The sequence below is a fragment of the Castanea sativa genome, chromosome 11 (genome assembly GCF_040712315.1).
Source record: "Castanea sativa cultivar Marrone di Chiusa Pesio chromosome 11, ASM4071231v1".
NCBI lineage: Eukaryota > Viridiplantae > Streptophyta > Magnoliopsida > Fagales > Fagaceae > Castanea > Castanea sativa.
In genome coordinates, this window is record NC_134023.1 from 26,073,958 (window position 1) to 26,097,858 (window position 23,901).

The 23,901-nt window shown below is 35.2% G+C and overlaps 1 protein-coding gene across 3 annotated transcripts; it reads left to right on the forward strand.

Annotated features, from left to right (window-relative positions):
• Positions 1–1,610: 1,610 nt before the first annotated feature.
• On the forward strand, positions 1,611–19,660 carry LOC142617135 (OVARIAN TUMOR DOMAIN-containing deubiquitinating enzyme 11). 3 transcript variants are annotated; one of them, XM_075789845.1, is made up of 10 exons: positions 1,611–1,749; positions 2,551–2,752; positions 4,620–4,693; positions 5,906–5,960; positions 6,075–6,149; positions 8,191–8,264; positions 8,371–8,419; positions 16,655–16,739; positions 19,084–19,140; positions 19,249–19,660. In XM_075789845.1, the coding sequence occupies exons 2-10, from the start codon at positions 2,585–2,587 to the stop codon at positions 19,290–19,292; spliced, it is 681 nt and encodes a 226-aa protein (XP_075645960.1). In that variant the 5' UTR covers positions 1,611–1,749; positions 2,551–2,584; the 3' UTR covers positions 19,293–19,660. The 3 variants fall into 3 exon arrangements, with proteins under 3 accessions (XP_075645960.1, XP_075645962.1, XP_075645961.1); XM_075789847.1 differs by lacking the exon at positions 1,611–1,749 and adding an exon at positions 1,854–1,991; XM_075789846.1 differs by lacking the exon at positions 1,611–1,749 and adding an exon at positions 1,979–2,117.
• The last annotated feature ends 4,241 nt before the right edge of the window (positions 19,661–23,901 follow it).

Consider the following 23,901-nt stretch of genomic DNA (forward strand, 5'->3'; position numbering starts at 1 on the left):
AAGTAACCAGTCAAGAAAATCTTCTTTTATAAAATAACCATTAAAACTTGCAATTCTTCTATAAGGCCTATATGAAACTTGGTTACGAGTATGTTGCTCGTGAGTTATATCTCCGTGACAGTTATCCCTATAATTTCAATACTCCAATGACGGCATCCTAGTAAAGATATTTGTGAGTGCTAGCTATACGTCACGTAATACTTGCTAAGTTTTTTTTATCACCGGAATTGCTATTGTCTCATATGTTAGCCACTAGACCGGGATAAGTCAAGGCTCGATGCAGAAGCGTCAAGAAACAGAACACATCTACTTCTAGAAAACAAAAACAAAACATGTTCGCTTCCGAAAATAACCTTGAATACAAGAGGGTTCCTTGAATCCACAAGGAGAAAGGGTTCTTGAATCCACCAGAGAAACAATAGACAAAAGTTTGAATTTTTATTAATATCTATCAATAATATTGAAAAACGTTTACAGACTTAGAAACTTATTTAAGGGCTCCTTAAAACTTGACAGACAAGAAAATATATTCTAAATAATTCCTAATTAATACTTAACCATAACAGGAACCAAATTTAACATAAAAAGCATTAAAAACACCAAAAATAAGGAAATAATAACCTTAAACATAAAATAATGTTTTTTACATAAAAATACCAAAATTAAATAATTACAAAAATTAAATTGTAAATTCTATCCTACATCAATTTAAAATTTTGATTTTATATTTATAAAAATAGGAAAACTAAATTCTACATAAAGAGAAATAAAATTAATAGCCAAAAGCTTTAGAATAAAATTAGTGACAAAGAGTAAAGTGAGTCACAAACAATTTCACCGTTTAGTTCCCAAATTTCAGTGGTTGAAACTAATTTTTTCACAGGATTCTCACACTTCCACAAAAATTGAAAATTCAATCAAAATTTATTAGTAAAGGAAACAAATACAAACAAAACCCAGCCACTTATGAACCAATCTACAAAATCAAACCCTAAAATTGCACTTTCACTCAAAAATATATAAATAATGATAAAAAAATTAAATACATTAAGAAAAATCAGCTTGAAAGCATGGTGCTGCTTGAATAGCCGAAAAATTCTTTCTCTCTCCTTCACTCTCTTGCCTCTCTTTCTTTCCCAAGTTTGCACATAGAAAATCCATAAAAAAGAGGGAGCATTTAGGATGAGAAGATCTTCACTTTCTTTGATTATAGACTTATAGTTCTGCTCATGAGGTTTGTGATGAAGGTGGTAAAAATTCAGATTTTCTGCTCTTTCTCTACATGGTTTTAAAAACTAGTATGGTCATCGTATCGAAAAATGAGTAGTTATTGGCTCTTTGGTCTGATTGGAGTCTAATTGGTGGTCAAACCGTTAACATCATAAATAAATAGTAAATAATTTTAAAATTATACAAATATATAATAAGTTTATAACTAATAATATATCTAGTTATAATATATAATAATTTTTTTTGACCTCTTATGTAAAAAATTTCTTCTTCTCAAAAAAAAAAAAAAACCTCAGTCCGCCGTTTCTTTACACTTATGCCGTAAATTGCCGTTTAACCCTTTGAGGTCGTTTTGTGAACTTGTATTGCGTGGACATGTCACATGTGTAGGTTTCTTGTCGGCGAGAGACAAAGATAGAAAGAGTTACGTTTAGTACAAGTCTTGAAATGAAGCATTAGTCATAACACACACACTACAAACTTGGACGCCTTCCTTCCCTTGAATTCTTCCAAATTTGGGTAACCACTATTCTCTCTCTCTTGTAATATTATTGTTATTCTGATTCCAGCTCGTTGAAGTTCGTTGCCTCTGTTTGCTTGTTCAGAAAACAAAACAAAACAAAATTAAAAAAAAAGAACTGAAATCTGGGTCTACTATTTTTTTGTATGCTGCTTTTTTGGAAGCACAGAGCTTGAAGAATACTATATTGTTATTGCTGTTCTTTGATTGTCTTCCGACTTCCATCTTATTTGACTTCTGGGTATCCGTTATTTGAGTTAGTTTATTTTTATTTATTTATTTTGTTTTCTTCTCTGTTGAATTGCTTGACGATAAGACAGTAATTTGAGCCTCAGTTGAAGAATCTAAAACAACAACCCAATAGAAAGTAAGATTCATTTCATCTGTAGGGTTTTTCTGTTATCTTCGTATGACTGAATAGAGAATTCATTAAGAAGAACAAGTAATCAATTTGGGGTTTCCCATGTGATATAAGCATCTGGGTATTCCTTATTTGTTCGGATAAGGATCTGGGATGGGGTCTTTTTTATGTACGCGTTTATTCACGCGTAATGGTTTGTTAGATGTGTGCATATATGGATCCTTAATAACCCTATATTTGTATTAGTACTCAGTTTGGGAGAAATTATTTTCATTGGTTTATTAGGCTTAATAATTAGGACTCTGAAATATTGTTCATAAGCTGAAAGTAAGCTATGGCAAACAGGCACTTGGTGCGTGGACATCTATGTGTGTACTCTATGTGTACTGTATAGATCAAGTTAATTCATTGACTTATTTTATTTTGACATGCTTTGCAGGGTTGTATTAGCCATCTGTTTCAGTTGAGGTAGTATGGATGACAGTCATATCAATGCAAGTGCAAGCTCGAGTTCAAGTTTGAGTAGCAGTTTCCAGGATACCGAGGATGACCAAACCATTGCAAGCATCTTAGCCGAAGAGGAAAGTTCAAAATTTGATCGCAGGCTTGGGAAGAGACTCTCCCATTTGGATTCCATTCCGGTATGCTTAATGATAACTCATGGCTGATGCCTTCTTAATGTAAAACTATTTATAAACATGCATGTCATGTAAATTGGCCTTTTTGTAGATATGTTTGTAGTAATAGTGACGTAGAGCATTACAAGAAACTGTCTCAAAATTTTATTTTGGATTTTCATTGGATAATTTTAGATTTTGATGTTTTTCTTTATTTATAAGAAGGATGGAATTTCATATCCTTAGATAAGGATTAGTTTAGTATTTGATCAGTATTGGATTAGTATTTGAGATTGTTTAGGATTCATATTAGGGGAGTTTATCTTTATCATTGTGATTCTTAGAAGCTGTATATAAAGCTCCAGATGGTTTCTTTTGTATTGAGATAATTATTAATATTATTTAGTGATTATTCATGCAAATTTTGCACTACGTTTGGTGGTAAATCCAAACAACCTTAGGTGGTGAAGCCTAAGGTCTACAGCGGGATTAATCTAGGTGGGAAGCCTAGGTTGTCCTACATCAAATAGTCTATAGCAATCTATAATTACTGTTTTCTGTTTGTTTAAAAAAGTAAGATTTGTTATGCATTCTTTCACAGAGCACATTGTCGGGTTAACCGTTTGAACTACTGCTGAAGTCTTCTGGTTAACTGTTTAAGCTACTGCTGAAGTCGTCTGGTTTTTATGTGAATCAATTTTTATTTTATTTTGTTTTTTATTAAATAAAGATACTGGTTTAGGCAAAGTATTGTAACCATGTCCATTTCTTTTCTTTTTTTGGGTAAATTTGCACAGGTTGGGTCAAACTCTATCCAACTTTGTAGTGCTGATAGGGACAAATGAGCTTAAAAATCATCCATATTCCCTTCATCCTCACTTAATGATGTATAAGTGGCCAATTGAGATATTTACTTGAAAGAGTTTCACTTTGTCAAGTAATAAAATACTGTTCAAGCTGCTATAATCAAATTTCAAAGATGCCTTATAAATCCTTGTTTTTATGTATTATTGTAAATGAAAAGTGGAGTAGAGGTGTTAGATATAGCATGACTATGTTACTTATAAAGTAAATAAAAAAGATGTAGCATGACTAGGGGTGTTCGCGGTGCAATGCGGTTTTGGGCCATTTTTAGCATCGCACTTTGCGGTGCGGTTTAGCTAAAACCATAACTGTACCGCACCTTATTTTTGCAGTCATATGTGCGGTGCGATGTGGTGCAGTGCGGTTTAAATTTTAGCCAAAACCATAGCCGCACTGCACCTCATTTTTGCGGTCACATATGCGGTGCGGTGTATCAAATGCGGTTTAAATGATTTGAAATTGGTATATTTTTCAAATTTTGGGCTTTTTCTACCCAACCCAAAACTAATTATACATGGTCATGCTACATGACCATGTATAATTATTCTCTGTTGGTTCATAGTGCGTATAGTTGTTACTTGTCCCAAAAAACAGGGTCATAGTATATACAGTACGGCATCTTATAACTTAGGCATTCTTAATTGATCAGGATGTAGATCTAGTCTTCCCTTCTCTGTCTGTGTTATGAAAAAGTACTTGTATTCTATTGTTTCTATTTTCATTACACTTAATTTTAGTATATGCCTTGATCATGGCTGTGCTGTTGTGGTTATCTATGTGGCACTGCTTACTCTATCAAGTCCATCAATCTATATTAGGATTGTTTTGAACTTTTTCCTGAGTTTTTGCTACTTGTAAGTTTTAGAATCAATCATATGCATCTCTCTGCCTTTTTTACTTGTTTTGTTGATTAGCATTTGACTAAGGCTCACAAAATAATCTTCTATCATCTGTATTGTTGTAATTTGGATAGCTTTGCGTTAATTACCTTGCTACCTATGTACTTATTGATCAACTGTGTTGGCAGCATACTCCCCGGGTTAATGGGGAAATTCCTGATGTAACTGATGCAACCTTAGACCATGAGCGGCTGTCTGAAAGGTTCTGACTCCATTATGAGCTCTCTCTCTCTCTCTCTCTCTGTGTATATATATATATATATATATATATATTGTAAAATTGTAAATTTCCATAACCTATTGTGAGATTATCCTTGGTTCAGGGCTCACTGTGCATTGTGGAGTAAACTTATTTAATGTGTTTATCATTACTTCAAAAAAAAAAAAAAAAGATGTTCATCATTAACTTATAATAATTACCAGTATGGTCAAAGGGAGCTCAGTGCTTTCCCAGGTTGTTTCTATGGTCACTCTTTCATTAAAATTCAGTTGATATGGCTAGGGCTATCCACGGGTCGGTCCGGGTCGGGTTTGTGCCCAACCCGGAACTGACCCACCAGAATCGGGTGGCAAAAAAATGCACCCGTCGTCGACCGCCGGAATGAAAGGATTGGGCGGATCAGAGCATCAGATGACGGCGGACGAATCGGTCGGGGTCGAAAATCCTAAAAACGGCGAAAACCAGTGTGAGAATGGCGAAAATCTTTGAGGTTTCTCTAGATCTGGCCTAATTTAGGCCATTTTCGGCAAGATCTTGGCCAGATCAGGTGGAATCTTGCCGAGATCTTGACGAAAATGATTTTGATCTCACCGGATCTACCAAATATCGCCGGTAATCTCACAGATCGGTCGGATCGGTTTTGATCGGATTCTGGAGAAGGAAAATCGACGTCCGACCCGCCAAACTCGGGTTTTGAAGGAACAAACCCGTTTCCGACTGCCGGAGAAGTCGGATCGATCAGCGGCGGGTTGGGTTCGGTCGGCGGCGGCGGGTGAGTCGGGTTGGCTGGGTCTCTGGACAGCCCTAGATATGGCAGCACTCCCATCTTCTTTTTTGGATTTTCCGGGTTCTTTACATTTTAATTTGCAATTCAGTTGATGTCAGTTCTATGCATTTCAGTAATAACTTTTCTTGGCTTCTGTTTTACATCATGACATCCTTTTTGGTTGGCTTCTTATGAGAATACTATATTGGAAAAGTAACACAATGAAGCTGATAGAGCGTAGTTATATTTATAGTTATGCTATATGTGATAATGTTGAGTGTAAATCTGGCCAAAAGAAATGCTAATGGGAATGGTTATTGACGATTTGACATTAATGGTTCATCATCAGGATTTTTATACTCCATACCGTAAATGTGCATGTTATGTGGCTTGTGTTTTCTGGGTGATAATGAATTCGTTTTTCATAGGTTGGTAACATATGGATTAGCTGAATTGCAAATGGAGGGTGATGGGAATTGTCAGGTTCAATTCACTATTGATTTCTTTTTCTGTCAACTTATGCACAACCCTTTCTTTGGATAGTTTTCTCTTTGCCTCAATGTATTTAATAAAATATTTGATCAAATTGTTGGACAGTTTCGAGCTTTAGCAGATCAGTTGTTTCGCAGTCCGGATTATCACAAGCATGTAAGGAAGCAGGTCATCAAGCAGGTATAGTTGATAAAACTTCACTATTGCATTCAATTATTTAGCTAATATTAAATATGCAAGTTGGAAATGTTATTAGTTATGATTTTATGATGCTCAGAAGACTGTTCCCCTGGGGCAAATACTCTGATCTTTTAATGGTTGTTATTCCCATTTTTGAGATGATGTTGACCATCATTGATATTGAGCGCTCCTTGTTCTTATCTGGAATATTTAATGACATTAGATCAGATTATCAATTTGGGGTGAGGTGGGGTGATGTTTACCCAATTTTGCCAGTGTTTTGATATGATACTATCATCGTCAGGTTTATGAAGTAGAAAAATAGGGAGATTGATGCAGGAGCATCCAAGCAGCCTGCTGTAAAAGCAAGCCCAAGCACGGCTTCTTGTTTAATAGAATCAACTCAACAGCTAACATGAGTCCTGTCTTTATTTTGTTCTTAATTTTTCCTACTTTATGTTACCTCTACAACCTACATTTATGTTTCTAGCCTTTTAAAGAGTTCATGTGCATAAACTTTAGTGATTTTTGATGATTAAGATTAGAAAGATATATGTGCAATTATGAGTTGATACTGTATGGTTGCTAGACCTAGCATAAATAGTCTATTTAAAAGTCTTATTAGGAGCTGCATTGTTAAAAATAATACATGGTGTCTTTACTGTGGTCTCTTGAATTTTAAGTTTCTAGTTCAAGCCTTTTACCATCATTTGCCAAAACTTGTTTCTACTTGCTATATTGCTGGTCTTCTTTATTCTTGGGAGTAGCAGCAGTTTGAAAATACTTAACTACATAACTCAGCTTATAGTGTGCGTTCCAGTTATCTCAACTAGTGAAGTATCTTATTGTCAAATAAGGGACCTAAGTTTGAAAAATCCTGCCTACACCAAAAATCAAAATGTGTCTTGGCATGATGATAAAGAGCAATCATCATGCAACAAACAGCACAAGTTCAAATCCTATAATAGATATATACACACACACGCGCATACATTATCGCTCATCTTATAGTGCAATAACAAAGGAGATATAATCATAATATTTTCTAGATACAAGGAATGAGGCATATATACACATGCGTATTTACTACACACACACATACATGCAAACACACACATCCTGTTCTAGAAAGTGGTGTTGCATACTCATTATGATTCATGTCTTACATGAGTTCTTGTTTGGGCTGGGACTTTCAAAGTCCGTCCTTTTGCTTAGAATTGTCCACATGATTCCAGGAATGCATCAATTCTGTTGATTATTACTTAGTGTTGAGAAAGATGCAATAGAGTGTTGCAGTTACTTCTTTGATTTGGGATTACAAGATCATGTATTGATTTATTGACAGTTCTAGTTGTTGATATGGGATGACCACTTGATTCACTAGCTGGCGTTGTTACTCATAGACTGTTGAGAAACTATAAGGACACAACAAAATCTCACAATATTTTCACAGCATCTTTATTTTGAGTTGTGGAGGGTCTTGGTATAATATTATTTGATTTCATTTTATTTTCACCTATGGTGGATTGACACCTTAGCTGTTGTGAGATTTTGTTGTGGCCTTAGAAGAACTCTAATGTTCCATAAATTTTCCACATTTTTGCAGTTTTTTCTCAATAATGGTGTTGATATTGTTGATATGGAAAGAAGACTAGATTTGTAATATCAAGAAAAGTGATACCATGTTTACATCATCAATTTCTCAAGTTGATATTTTGGGAATCCACAATTTTTTAAAATAATTTTCTTGTGGTTGCTTGTTTTCAATTTTCTCTTGGTCTACATCATTGTTTGAGCAACCTTAACCTAAAAATCACTCTCTTATAATAGCCTATTTCTAATCACAGATTTGGTTAGTTTACCTATACTTTTTAAAATAATGCAAATGTTAAAATATATAGAGTAGAAGTAAGACCTATGTTTTTTGTGTGCATTTTGCCAATTTTAATATATTATGAAAAGGTCGTGAATTCTGAATTCTGATGTAAAATGAATAATCACTGTATGTGGCTTACTATTATTATTATTATTATTTTTTCAGCTAAAGCATTACAGAAAATTCTATGAAGGTTATGTCCCAGAGAAGTACAGAAGTTACATAAAGAAGATGAAAAAGTGAGACATCTGTGGAGATTCCTATTGATTTTAATGCAAACCAGAAAGCATGTTGATGTGTGAGTAAATACTAATACAATTTTCATTCATTCTTTTATTCTACTAGATCAGGTGAGTGGGGAGATCATGTTACTCTGCAGGCAGCTGCAGACCGAGTAAGTTTAATCTTTATCAATTCTTTTTATGACTCAGCTTTTGAGGTCTCTTAGAAAATATATTTTACACTACTTTCTTCACATCACAAATTTCTCGTTAAAGGTTTTTTTTTTATTTTTTTGGTTTGGGGTATCATATTATAAATGAAGTTTGGGAGTTGTGTTTGCTAACAATGGGTGTTGCGGAAAAAATTATACAGTTCTCATGGTGGACCACGTCACTTGTCCACCATTCTAGTAAAAGACTCCCACCTGTTTAAAATTGCTAAGTCAATATTCAATTTTTATTTAAAACTCCACAATTTTAAACAGGTGTGAGTCTTTTATTGGAATGGTGAACCACATCACTTGTCCACCATGAGGACCTTATAATTTCTCATGTTGCCGGGGGGGAGGGGGGGAGGGGTTTATACTTGCATGTGATATTGCTCAAATTGCCAATATTTCATTTGAAAATTTGCACTTTATCAATCTGAGGTCTAATATTTGTTTTTGGTTCATGAGCTTTAATGTAATCAAATTGGGACGAAGGTGCTATCGTGTTTCTGGGCCATCCCTCAAGGCATGTGATTTAGGGCCGAAGAAATGTCAAAGGATGTGACCTTTGGTGAAAAAAGTGCAAGTTTTTAAAATAGCTGTTGGCAAATCTAACTAGACTAAAACGCAAATGGGTAAAATGTAAATAATCAAAAATCAAATTGTCAGTATGCTTTTGATGAAGTCATTGAAGATTAATATGCTATCACTTTGAAAATTCTCCTATTCAAGAATTATCTTATTGGATCCTTGTGTGAAGTCCAGTTGTGGATAGGATTTAATCTTGGTGGAATCGGCATTCTTTTGTAGGTACACCTAGTCTCGTGTTTGCGAAAAAATTAAAGGCTCTAAAAGAGGACATTGTACAATGGAATCGTCGAGAGTTTGGTAATGTAGAGCATCAAAAGGAACAATTACTGGAGGAGTTGAAAACATTAGACGCTAAGGAAGGGGATGTTGTTCTAACTGATTGGGAGATATGTCATAGGGCAGATTTGTGGTCCCAGGTGGAGCATCTTCTTTCTTTGGAGGAAATTTCCTGGAGACAAAAATCTAGGATGTTATATATCAAGGAAGGGGATAATAACACCAAGTTCTTCCACAGAATGGCCAACTCCCATAGACGGTATAATCATCTAAGGACCTTGGAGGTGGATGGGGTGGTTTTTGAGGAGGAATCTTAGGTAACTAATCAAGTAGTCCAGTTTTATAAAAAATTGTACAAGGAGTCTGAGGGGTGGAGGTCATTTGTGGAGGGTTTGGAGTTTGATCGTATTGGGGATATGGAGAGGGTTTGGCTTGAAAGGAAATTTGAGAGAGAGGAGATACTTCAAGTCGTAAGTGATTTGGAGGGGGACAAAGCTCCAGGTTCGGATGGGTTTACTATGGCGTTTTATCATCATTGTTGGAGAGTGGTGGAGAAAGACGTGTTAGCAGTCTTTGAAGAGTTTTTTTAACATTGTAAGTTTGAAAAATCTCTCAATGCTACTTTCATTACTTTGATTCCGTAAAAAAATGATGCCTCTAATATTAGAGATTTCCGACCTATTAGTTTGGTAGGGAGTGTGTATAAAATCTTGGCTAAGGCTTTGGCAAATCGTTTGAGAGTGGTTTTAGATCAGTTGATCTCTGAGACTCAGAATAGCTTTGTGGGTGGGAGACAAATCCTTGACTCGGTTCTTATTGCGAATGAGTGTATGGATAGCCAAGAGAAGAGTAGGGTTCCTGGAGTCATTTGTAAACTTAATATTGAGAAAGCTTACGATCACGTGAATTGAGAGGCTTTGATGTATCTGTTGAATAGAATGGGCTTTGGAGTAAGGTGGTGTAAGTGGATCCATACTTGTATTTCCACAGTTCAGTTCTCTATTTTGATTAACAGGTCTCCAGCTGATTTTTTTGGTAGTTCAAGGGGTTTAAGACAAGGGGATCCACTATCTCCTATGCTGTTTTTTATTTTGATGGAGGTGTTTAGTAGGATATTGAGAAGAGTGGAGGGAGTTGGTTTGGTCCGTGGTTTTAAAGTTGAGGGTAGGGGGTGGTGGGGAATGTGTTTCACATCTATTGTTTGCAGACGATACTATCCTATTTTGTGATGCAGATGTGGAGCAAATTCTTCATATTCAGTTGTTGTTACTCAGTTTTCAAGTGGTAACAAGTTTGAAGGTCAATGTGCACAAGAGTGAAATGGTTCCTATAGGGGAGGTTGATGATGTGCATGCCTTGGCGGAAATTTTGGGTTGTAGAGTTGGAACTTTGCCTATGTCTTATCTTGGCATGCCGTTGGGGGCTTCGCATAACTTCCCTTCAATTTGGAATCCTATTTTGGAAAAAATTGAGCGGAAATTAGCTGAGTGGAAGAGGTTGTATTTTTCTAAGGAGGGTCGATTGATGTTACTCAAGAGTACGTTATCTAGTCTTGCTACCTATTTTCTATCTCTATTCACCCTTCCTACTTATGTGGCTAATAAGATTGAAAAGTTGCAAATGAACTTTCTATGAGGTGATAGCAAGATTCATCTAGTAGGATGGGATAAAGTTTGTGCGCCTATAGCTAACGGTGGTTTGGGGATAAGGAAAATTACTATTTCCAATAAGGCCTTATTGGGGAAATGGCTGTGGCAGTTTGGGAAGGAAGAGGGTCGGTTATGGAGGAGGGTGGTAGCGTCAAAATATGGGGAAGAATAGGGGGGATGGACCTCAAAGCTAAGTAGGGGAGTTTATGGGTGTGGTTTATGGAGAGGTATTCACATGGGATGGGAGGATTTTAGCAAGAATTGTCAATTTGTTGTTTGGTTGGGGATTAGAGTGAGATTTTGGCAGGATGGGTGGTATGGGGATCAACTTTTTCAAGTGGCTTTCCCAAGGCTGTATGGCATTGCCATTGATAAGGAGGCATTTGTAGAAGCTTCTTTGTCAAGGCAAAGAGCGGAGGATAGAAGAATATGGGATATTTTTATTCGAGAATTTAATGATTGGGAGATGGATGAAGGGCTGCATTTTCTTCGTATATTGGGAGCTAATACTCCTCCAATGGATGTTAGAGATCGGATGAGATGGAAGTTGAAGCCTAATGGGGAGTTTGACATTCGGTTGTATTATAACAAATTGCAGGATTCTTCCTCAATTGTCTTTCCTTGGAAAGGAATATGGAGAGTAAAGGCCGTTAGGCGAGTTTCTTTTTTGGGTTGGTGTGCAGCTTGGAATAAGATCCTTACAAACGATAACTTGAGAAGATTGAGAGGATTGGATTTTGTAGACTGGTGCATTACATGCCGGCATTATGGAAAGACGGTAGACCACTTACTTCTTCATCGTGAGATGACTTATCGGTTGTGGAGCTTTGTCTTAAAAACTTTTGGTTTGTCTTGGGTTATGCCTAGATCAATCCCAGATTTGCTTTTTGGCTGGTGGAATTGGTGGGGAAGTATTCATCTCAAATTTGGAACTTAGTTCCATTGTGCATCCTATGGTATATTTGGAAGGAACGGAATCGGAGGACTTTTGAGGATTTTGATAGTTCCGGTGTTCAGATGATTGCCTCTTTTCGTGGGATTCTTTTTGATTGGTCTCGTGCATGGGGACTCACGACCTATGAAGCACGGGTGCGGGTGCGGGTGCGGGTGCGGGTGCGGGTACGGGTACGGGTGCGGGTGCGGGTACGGGTGCAGAATTCGGCAATTTTTGAAAAAGGTGGGTGCGGGTGCGGGTGCGGCGGGACTCGGCAATTAAAAAATTATTAAAAATATTTTTATTTATATTTTCTATATATTTTTACTATTAAAATATTCTTAAAAAACATATTACTAATTTACTATGCCTTGATTCACAAAACAAAGAAAGAAAAAAGCAAGAAACACAAAACACAACACAAAACCAAAAAGAAAACACAAAAGAAGCAACAAATATTCAAAATAAAATTAAGGAAGGATAGATTTAGGGTTTTTGGGTCTCATTTAGAGCCGATTTCGGCTGTTGCAGCATGATTCGAGGCCTGTTTCGGCCGTTTCGGTCACCGGCCGATACATCCCGATACGGCCGAAACAACCCGATTCTGGCTGAATCGGCCCAAATCTGCTCGAATCGGCGCCGCGTCGGCGTGAGTCGGCTGGAAAAAAAGGAAAACACGTGGCCGACGCAGCCCGACGCGGCACCGACGCGCGAGCAGCGGCGTCCCTCGCGCGTCGCCGCGTCGGACGTGGGTGCGACACCTCCAGTGCCGCGTCCGTGCCTCCTAGCTCACGACTAGTGATTCTCTCCTCTTTTCTTAGCTCTCTTTCTCTTTTGTAATTATTCTGTTATTTGGTTTTTTTTTTTTTTTTTTTCAGTTTTTTTCTTCTTGTATTTTTTAGATTTGCTCTATGTTTTTCATGTATAGAGTAGCCATTCGTATATATAACATTCTTACTTATCAAAAAAAAAGTGAAAGTCCTGTCATTTTATGTGTCTTTTAGGGTTAAAACAGTTTTTAATTTCGGTTTTTATTTTATTAGTTATGGTCAATTTTATATTCAGGGGCGAATCTGTAACTTCCACAATTCCTACGAATTAAGGGTATTTTTGTAATTTAGTTGACTCGAATCTTCTAGAGTATTCTAAGTATCTTATGTTTATTTTCTTTTGGTTAAAGTTAGTTTTTATTAGGTTTTATTTTACTAATCAAACTAATGTCCTAATACTACTTGGAGTCCTATTACTACTAGTATAGAAAAGAGTCTATGTACATTGTGCTCAATGTATTCAACAATGACAGAATGAGTTGGTTAATAAAATTGAGTGTTTTGAGCAATAGGCACATTGGCGTTTGTTGGTTCTTTCTCCTTCTCTGTTCTCTTTCTTTTCTTCATCTTCTTTTTCTAAAGTTACTGTTCATACAGCCCCTAGACACCATTAATTTCTCTCTAATTCTTCTTCTTTTGTAACCCTAAACTCACCACGAACACGCTTAGACAAATTCCTTAATTTATCCTACATCAATTTGGTATCAGATCGAAAATCCTAGCACAAGTTCTTTGTGAAAATTTTCTTACTAAAAATTATGGCGACTTTGTCTCATCAAGCTTTGCATCAATTATGTGAGAAGGTTAATTAAATGGATGAGAACCCGAATTCGATAGATGCAAAGCTTGACAAATAATGCTCTATGCAAGATGATATGAAGAAGCTGGAAGTTGCTAATTTGGCTAAATATCATGATAGAGCAGCAATTTATCAACAATTTAGAGATCCTAAGTTAGAGCCTAGTTTATCCCCACCCTTGTTGGCAAAACATTGCACCCGTTACCCCTTCAAATTTGATAGATGCAGCACTGAAAACTTGCTGTTACAGCAGCCTCAATTGCATATTGGTTTAGTACCTCAAGGTGTGGCCTTAAAGGAAGAAAGTCAGCCTTATGATTCCCCAAAAGTCCACCTTAACAAAAAGCCAACGGAATGTGGTACAAGCATGAAAGTGATCACAAAGGGGAAAGATGAGCATGAATTTGATCATGGAAATTTCAAGACCAAGGAAGATATTGTTGTTGTCATTGCTATGGGTCATTCTAAACCAGATTTTAAGTTGCAAAGCCCTCTAATCATTGATTTCATTATTCCATATGAATTTAGCAACATGGTGGAAAAGGAAGATTCTTTATTTGTGCTGCTGCATCCGAAAGTGATTGAAGAATTGGTGAAAATTTCAAGTTCAAAGGTTTTTATACTTCAACACCTCAAAACTCAAAGTTGAGTTATTCCAAGTGATGAAGTCATGGAAGATTAATATGGTTTTACTTTGCAAATTCGCCTATTAAAGAATTATTTTATTGGGTCCTCTTGTGAAGTCCAACTGAAGTGAAATTTGTCATTTTAATGGTCTAACTATGAGTCTTTTAGGATTAAAACAATTTTAAATTTGGGTTTTTATTTTATTATATTAGTTATGGTCAATTTTTTATTCGGGGGCAAATTTGTAATTTTTGCAATTCCTGCAAATTAAGGGTATTCTGGTAATTTCGTTGAGTCTAGAATCTTCTAGGGTATTCTAAGCATCTTAGGTTTATTTTCGTTAGGTCCATGTTAGTATATATTAGGTTTTATTTTGCTAGTCAAACTAATAGTCCTAATACTACTAGGAGTCTTATAAAATTGACTGTTTTCAGCAATAGGCACGTTGGCCTAATACACACGTAGATAAATTCCCTAATTTGTCCTATATCAGCTCTTTAGTCTTATTCAAAGAGAAGAAAGGAAAAAAGAAGAAGGTGGGGGGGGGGGGGGGGGAGGTGGACAGATATTGAACATGACTTTGAAGAAAGCCATTGGCTTAATTCCTCAAATGAAACAAGGGATTCTGTGTTATTATTGACGACACCATACTTGGAGAACCTGATTCGATCTGTGTGTTTATAGACTATATCATATTTTGTGTATCAAGAACCAGAAGAACAGAAATTATTGATGAATATGCAGAAACTATTAAAGATAATTGATGTTTGTCGAATTATGAAGGAGCTTCCATTGTATCTCCCTTGTATTATTAAAAAATATTAAGGGCACATTTGGTACATTGATTGAGGATTACGATAGGAATGGTATTCTTTATTACTGGGTAAAGTGTGTTGTAATGAAATAACTAAACCTATTCATAAGTTTGGTTGTACGTTGTAACATTAAAATATATTTTAGGAAATATCTTATACAATTATATTTCATAAAAAAAATAAAAATTTAATTTGAGAGAGAAATTTTTATGATTTTTTAGTGTCATAATTGTTATGTGCATATGAAAAGTTTATTTATTTGAAAATATTAATTTTAGAAATTATTACATCACTAAGGAATAGCTATTACAACCCTTTTAGAGAGAAATAGTTATTCCTCATTTTAAAGAATATATATTCATAAGGAATGATTATTTTTTGTAATAAAAACATAACCAAACTACTGAATAGCTAAACCATAAGAAAATTATTATATTACAGTGCCCATTATAGTATACCAAACATATCCTAAGAATTCTATACAACCCAATTTTAGAAGTTGTTTATGTCACATGCCAAATTTTTTAGGGATCAGGAGAGTGTGTGTGTGTTTTTTCTTATTTATTGATTTATTACTCTTGATGGTGTGTATGTTTTTTAGTGAGTGTGGCATGGTTTTATAGTGTTGACATTTAACCAAGTTTCAAATAAGTCCACATTGACAAGATAGGAAATGACAATTAGTAATTCATTGAACTGGTAGTACACCAAATGTGCCAACCCAATGAGGTTTTTGATGGTCAGCACTTATGCTGGCAGTAATCATTTAGAGAGCCGACATCTAACCAAAAGTTCTTATTAGCATTAAAATATCAACTTATGGTGCCATGAGTCTTGTAATTTAGTGGCATTGCTTGGTTTTTTTTTTTTTTTTTTTTTAGAGGAGAAAAAAATTTTGAATCCCTTCCCCAACTTGTTGTAACAATTTATATATATATATATATATATATATATATATATATATATATATATATATAATAAAATAAAAATAAAACTCAACACATTGTACCCCGTAATTGCCAAACCAAAAGAGGTTTTTGATGTCCATTAACTTTTATCCATTAACCAAAAGAGCTTTGATTAAATTGTAGCACCTACAGATCTGGTTTGTTAGAGGCACTTATTTATTTATTAATCAAAGCTCTTTTTGTGTGTGTGTGTGTGTGTGTGAGAGAGAGAGAGAGAGAGAGAGAGAGGGGAATTTGATTTTTTTTTTTTTTTTAAGTTGTGAGATTGCAAGAAAAAGTTTTGGAATCTTCATAAGATTTGGGAAAATTTGCCCATGCAATTATGTCCTGTCAGCAATCAGCAGTGACTTTGTTTCTGCATTTATACCCGATGCTGATATTGTGTAACAACTAACAAGTCAAACAACTTGGAATTGGCTTTCAATTTCTTAAAGATTACATTAATTTAAGAGGCTTTTCTCAGTCAGCATTGCATGGACCCCTTGCTTGTGAAGACTGCTAAAAAATTAGGACGCACCAAAAGATTTTGTTAGTGATTGTGATCATGTCATGTTTATTATTTTATTGGTCAAATTCAATCTCTCTCATTATATCTTATTGTCTTTATTTTCATGCATTTATTGTTTTCTTATTGGTTTTTATCCTTTCAATTTTTTAATATTTATTAATTTCTCTGAGGATTGGTTTCTGACCTATCACACATTTTGCAGTTTGATGCCAAAATCTGTTTGGTCACCTCTTTTCGAGACACTTGTTATATTGAGATCCTTCCTAAAGACAAGGATCCCACCAGAGGTAAATATTATACAACCAGATTTCTTTTCAAATTATGATGTGTATTTTCAGCTATACTTCTTTATTCTCTCCCTATATAAATATAATATCTTGTTTTGTTTATAGTACCACAGCTATTTTTTAGCCAAATGCTATCAGCTTCCACCCCCTCCCCCATCCCGACACTACCATGTATAGGTTCTTTCTTTTTTCTTTTTTTTAAATAAATAATCAATATCATTAAAAGATGGCAAAAAACAGCACAACCCTAGTACAGGACATTATACAAGGAAAACCCAAAAAAGTAAAAAATAAATAAAATAAAAAAAGTACATAAGTATTTTCTAAAGTTCATATCAGCTAAAAACTCAATCATAGTTTTAGTGTTAAAAGGAGTAGAATTTAACGTCCATTCAAATAGAGATCTAAGATCACTTACAGCAGCCTCTCAAAAACGACCATTAGTAAAAAATAAAAATAAAAGCTAAACCCCAAACCTCACACTTCAGACTCAATAATTTGTCAAAAATTCTTAACAATGAACAGTGTCCTCATGATACATATTGAGACACTGTTCATTGCTACCTCAAAAGAAAATGATTTTCTATACATTTCTCCCATCTCTCTCTCTCTCTCTCTCTCTCTCTCCCTCTCTGTATGTCTGTAGCCTTGCCTCTTCTCTCTCTATCTCCCATATATCAACACGGAATCACAGGCTGGTGGGTTTCTGGAAAGTGACAGCGGTGCTGGATCTCAGAGCTAGGATGCTGACAGATTCCTGGATTTCTATCAAGAATGTCAATCCCGTAAATCTTTGAAATCATCCTCTACATTTGGAAATTTTATCTTCTAGGTGTTGATCCCTCACCACCTCTAAAGAACAAAATCTTGTAAAGGATATTGAAGAACCTAGCACCAAAGGAAAATGCTTACTGACACATTGATAGACCAAAATGGTTTACAGAAATTATAAAATAGTGAACATTGCTGGGTGCAATGGTGAAAATCTTGGGTTGTGAACCACTTGTTCCAATCTTGAGAGCAGTAGTATTTAATAGTGGATAGGCCTTCTTTTAAAAAGAACAAAGAAATTGGGATAGTTGAGTACTTGAAACGTATATTAGAATGATGCAGTGTCCAATACCCTAGTTCTTTGGTATATAAAACTATTGCAAAAGATGTGGACATTCAATTTGGTATATTTTTCGTTTGAAGGTTTCATAACACATATTTGACCTGTTGATCACTTTTTATTTTTGACTTTCCTTTTTCTTTGCACTCTTTAGTAGTTTCTCTGGGTTCTTTTTTTTTGGTTGGGGGAATCAGGTTTGAACTAACTCAACTCAAGGGAGTTATTCTTCAGAAGTGTATTCTTTGTTTTACTAGACTTCCTTATGCAGGAGGAAGTGGGAAGACAGATTTATTATATTTTATTTAATTTTATGTATCAAAGGCAATTTTGTAATTTCCTAATATTCTAGAATGGGCTGTGCTAATAGTCCATTGAGTCTTATTTTAGTTTAAGTTTAGTTATTTAGTTGGGTTTAGTAGCAAAAGCCTAAGGAGTCCAAGCCAAGTCTTGTTGTGGTTTTAAGAAATCCTAATTCAACTAGGATTAGGTATTAGACTTCTATTTAAAGAGTTGTAATGCTTTCTATTGAGATGATTAATGTTTTCAGAATTTAAGAGCTATGAAGCTTTCTTTTATGGTTTGTGTGATGCAACCTTCTCCAAGATGTGATGCCAAGGAACCCTAGATGTGATACTTAGGAAGTCTAGGTTTGATTTCTAGAATTAATCTTTTATTTTATTTACATCACTGTTCACAGCACAAGAACAGCTGCCCAAACCTTGATTGATCTCCCTTGTTTCATCCCTAAACCCCACTAATCCTTAGTCCCTTGGAAACCCAATAATCCTATTATTTTCCAGCCCTTTCCCCACCAAAACCTACCCCTAAACCCTCAAAACAGAAGTGTTACCATATCTGCCCCAAGATTTTAAGTCAGATTTTGGTTGTTCCCCCTTGTCCTACATCACTTCCTTTTCTAGAAAATGTCCATGCAGTTTTATGGACAGATTATTTTTAAGAATAGACCCCTAGCAAACCGGTAAGGTGTGTTTGGTGTCGGCAACAATTGAATGGTAAATAACTCATGTAGCATAATTTCAATTAGGACCATTGGAAAAGAGTGGCTCCAACTCACAAGTTCTGTTAAAAGTTTACCAAGAAAACTTGAAAATCTTCCTTTGTTTTCCTTGTCTTATTTTTTGATACGTATTGTGGTCTGTGGGTGCCTTTTATTTCAAATTTGCATTGCTTTTATCTGATGATGTTTACATTTTGCCCCTTTCTGTTTTCTAGAGATCTGGCTGAGCTTTTGGAGTGAAGTGCATTATAATTCATTATACGGAAGTGGAGGTGATGAACCCAACTATTTACTTTAATTGCTGTTTACAATTTTCCCTTCTTTTACAAGTCTACCAAGTTCACAAATAATCCTGACTATTTTCCTGAATTTATTTACAGATGTTCCCACCAGGGCAGCTAGAAAAAAGCATTGGCTTTTCTAGATTTAAACGTCATGAGGCCATTTTGTGCGATCCACCATTTGTTTACTCTCCAATACTGGCCAGCCTTTGCTCTTGCAATGTAACTTCTTGTTATTTTTCACGACTCTAGAATTTGTGCAATAGATATGCAGGATATATATATATATATATAGAGAGAGAGAGAGTATCAGATCTCAGTTCTTTTTTTGTATATAAAAGTGCATTAAAATTTGATTGTATCTTTTCATTTTTAACTATACATGGTAAAAAGAAAGGTGAGTCTAGTCTCCTCTGAAACTAGGTCTCAATCTCCTGATGCACCGAACAAAAACTGAAAGAGAAAATACCAAATTTTCTTTTTTCATTTTCTTATTTCTCTTCCGGAAAAATGATTAGATTTTGCTTTTGTTTTTGAACATTATTATAGTTCAGGAAGTGAGCACCATTTGCATCCTACCCGGGAGTAAGGATGCATTAGAGTTGTGTAAAAGAGCAAACTTTATTGGACCAATTTTTCATCGAACCTGTGATCCTTTACAAGAACTAAGCCTAATTGGAACTAACAATAAAATTGAACATTATCCTAGGTACTGAAAAAGTCTAATTTATGATTAATCTTTCTTTGAGAGTTGAAAATTTCTTATCTTTTGTTAAGAGAACTGTGAATAAAAGTTATGAATCTCAAGTTCCTGAGAAGGTATCTGTGATGCCTCCGATTGAGGGGGAAATTGATTGATTGTATGTTGTAGGTGTGTCTTGAGTCCCATCACGCATAAATTGGGGTAATTTGGGCTTTATCAACGACTTTGAAATCCTCAACTGTAAATTGACTAGTTTTTTTGAGGTCCTATATAGACGTGGTTAGCACATTCCTTTGGGTCGTTATAAAAGGTATTAGAGCTAGTCTAGTAAGTGGTAATCCACAGTATGATGATATTGTTCTTGTAAGAGCAATTACATCAGTTCGTTTATTATACGCATCTATTTTTACACTAAAAACCTACTTTTTTTATTTTACACATTCATTTTTACAAAACATCTACACCAGTTCATCTATTCTATCACCTTTTTTAATTAAACAATCAATTTTCTTAAATTTTTTTATTATTTCTCTTAACTACCTATACATACGCGCGCACACTCTCTCTCTCACTCTCTCTACCCAATTTTTCTGATTTTGCTCTCTCTCTCTCTCTCTCTCTCTCTCTCTACCCATTTTTCTAGATTAACTCTCCCGACAACTCCGATCCACAGCACCGATCTGCAGTTCCAATCTGCAGCTCTGCCGATCCACAGCACCGATCTGCAATTCCAATCTGCAGCTCTGCCGATCCACAGCTACGATCCCAGCTCCGATCCACAGCACCGATCCCCAGCTCTGATCCCCAGCTCCAATCCACAAGCACCGATCAGATCTGAGATCTCCCTAGCTCCAATCAGGCTCCGATCAGGCAAGACCCAACTCCGATCAAGCACCGATCTGTCTCTTTGTTGTTTGTCAGTGTAGGTTTGTTTGTGTATGGGTGTGTTTGTGTATCACTGTGTTTTTTTTTTTTTTTTGAGCAAGTGTGTCTCTATGTTGATTTCTCTGTGGATGTTACTGAAGTTTGTTGAGCACGGAGAAAAGAGAAAAAAAAAGGAGCGAATGGAAATGAATAAAATAATAAATGGACGAGCTATAATACCCGTGTATATTTACACGAGTACTGTAGCTCGTGTATGGATTTCCACATTTTTACCTATTTATACACCCACTGATGTGGGGTGTTTTTTTTTTTTGCATAAAATGTGTAAAAGTTGTACTTTCTTTTATTTTAGAAGACTTTAGCTGATCTGGTGTGGTTGCTCTTAAGTGGTGGAAGTAGTGGAAATGGGCAACAACAAACACAATAGAATGGGTCCGACTTGACAACGATGTTAGGGTCAGAGTTTGAGTTTATGTTAGTGTTGAGGGCCTTTTTTTATACCTTAGACACCTGTCTTGATATTATTAGACAACTTTTAGAATGCGCTTTTGCTAAGAAAGAAGTTGAGCTTGGCGCTTTCATAAAATGGACCCTAGAGTCTCATTTTGCCACTATCAGTCTGTGCACAAACATACAGAATGGGCTTGGGCTTCTCTCCACTTCCTACCAGCAAAGCGACTGTTCTTCACTTTTTGCAAAATGCACATTACTCTGGTGCGTAACGAGACCTACTCCACAGTGTAGAAGGAACATTATTCTATGCAATGAGACTTTCTCTATATAAGGGTTTGTTTGCTACAATTTTTTGAAGGAACATTACTCTTTTATGGATCGAGACATCTTCGGCAATCTACAGAAAGAACATTACTCTGTGTAAAACGAGACTTTCTCCATAAAAGGGTTTGTTCTCCACTTTCTGCAGAAGTTTTCGTAGAGTGTACGCTATTTCTTATTTTCAATGAATATAATATTTCAATAAATGTTCAAAAATCAGTGGATTTAATGTACACATATTTTTAAAGAATTTTCAAAATTTTGTGCATTTAAGGAACACAATTTCTCAAAGAATTTACATAATTCTATACGTTTAAAGTACACAATTTTTAGAAAAAAGTATACAATTCTGCACATTCAACATACGCATTTTTTCGAAGAATGTATACAATTTTTTAAACTCAACGTACAGAAGTTGTAGAAGAGTGTACATGTTTCCTTATTTTCAAGGTACACAATATTTCAATGAATGTACGAAAATTTGTATATTCAACGTATGCAATTTTTCAAAGAATGTTCAAAATTCTTCGCTTTCAACAAACACAATTTGTCAAAGAATTTACATTATTTTGTACGTTCAAAGTCTACAATGTTTGAAAGATCATGCATAATTCTTTAGACTCAACTTACACAAGTTATCGAAAAGTGTATAATCTATTCTTTTCTTTTTTTCAATCTACACAATATTTCAACAAACGCACAAAAAAAATATAAACTATAAATTCAATGTACACAAATTTTCTAAGAATGTTTGAAATTCTGCACTTTCAAAGAACATAATTTCACAAGGAATGTACATAATTTTTGTGGTGGGTAAAAATGCTTAAATGCACGTTTGGGCATTGGGCCTGGTTTGTTGATATAAGTCCGTTCAGTCAGAGTCTTCGAGACCCACAGGTCAGTCCACGCTATAAGGGGCCGATGAGTTGTCCGAGGAGGAGTATCTTCTCGAATAGGCCCAGTAAAGGCCAGGGGACTTGCTAAAGGGTTTAGAGGTAGAATTATGGATGATCTGTTGGGTAAAGGCGTGATCCAAGCACCCGTTAGAAGCAGGAACGTGTGAGAAATATCTGAGGAAAAAGCTGCTACCACCGCATTAGAGATCCTACATCTACCTCCCTGACCGCATTAATGGAGAAATGACCTCTGAACAGTAGTATTCAGCCTTCCAACTATTATTTGAAGACTTTAAGAAGATGGCGGATGGGACAAGTATCTAGGAGGAAGATCTGTGCTACACGTGGATGAAACAGGAAAGAAGAAGAAGGGTATAAGAAGACGAGAGAGGAAAGAAGAAGGGGACTTTTGGGGCTGAAAACTAATAATTGTAATCTTTTGCTTAGAGAAAGAAAGGCTATATAAGTTGTTCTCAGCTTACGTCCAATAAGAGTTTTTTGTCATATTCATCTATTACTTGCATAGATGGCGGCATTCTAGCCTGTTTATCAACTTTCCAATATCTCTAACCTAGGTTTCAAACTTATATTCTACAAATTTCATTGTATAAGTCTCTTTGGGCCTGACCCCATCACTCGTTTGGGTCTAGGTACAAATTGTACACCTACAATTTTCTAAGAATATTTGAAATTCTGCACTTTCAATGAACATAATTTCACAAAAGAATGTATATAATTTTCTAAAAATGTTTGAAATTTTGCGCTTTCAACGAGTATAATTTCATAAAGAATGTACATAATTCTGTATGTTCAAAGTATACAATTTGTTGAAGAATGTACACTATTCAGCACATCCAAAGTATACAATTTAAAAAATAAAAAAAAAATGTACACAATTCATTGTATTCAACCTACACAAGGGTTGTTGAAGAATGTACACTATTCTTATTTTTCAACGTACACAATATTTTAACAAATGTACAACCAAAAAATAAAAATAAAAAATAGATTTAACTTACACTTTTTCAAAGATTACACAATTTTTCAAAGAATATTCAAAATTTTGAGCATTCAACAAACACAATTTCTCCAAAAATTTACTTAATTTTGCATATTTGAAGCATGAATTTTTTGAAAAACATTCACAATTCTGCACATTCATCTTACACAATTTGGATTGATGAGAGTCCTTGTTTTTTAAAACAAACACTTATCCATGATGTATCTTTTTCTAATTAATGAAGTTGTTTGTTTTCAATAAATTAAAAAAAGTAAAATCCTAAATATCTAATGAACGATTACCAGTTCACCACCTAGATCAATGATCGTAAAAGTGCCATAACTAGCAAAAAGTACAGAAGGCCCATGCAAAGATTTGTTATAAAGTACCTAAATAGCATCAACGGAGTCTGTCTGTTAAGTTTAAGCATCATCATGGCCAATACGTTGCAGCAAGATAATGCAGTAAATGAGTTTTAGACGGACAACCAGGTC

What these genes read in the sequence shown, in the direction of transcription:
- LOC142617135 (XM_075789845.1), top strand. Translation starts at nt 2,585, where the DNA reads ATGGATGACAGTCATATCAATGCAAGTGCAAGCTCGAGTTCAAGTTTG. An exon ending in CATGAGCGGCTGTCTGAAAG is followed by an intron (nt 4,694 to 5,905) that starts GTTCTGACTCCA and finishes CGTTTTTCATAG; the next exon opens with GTTGGTAACATATGGATTAG. An exon ending in TACATAAAGAAGATGAAAAA is followed by an intron (nt 8,265 to 8,370) that starts GTGAGACATCTG and finishes TTATTCTACTAG; the next exon opens with ATCAGGTGAGTGGGGAGATC.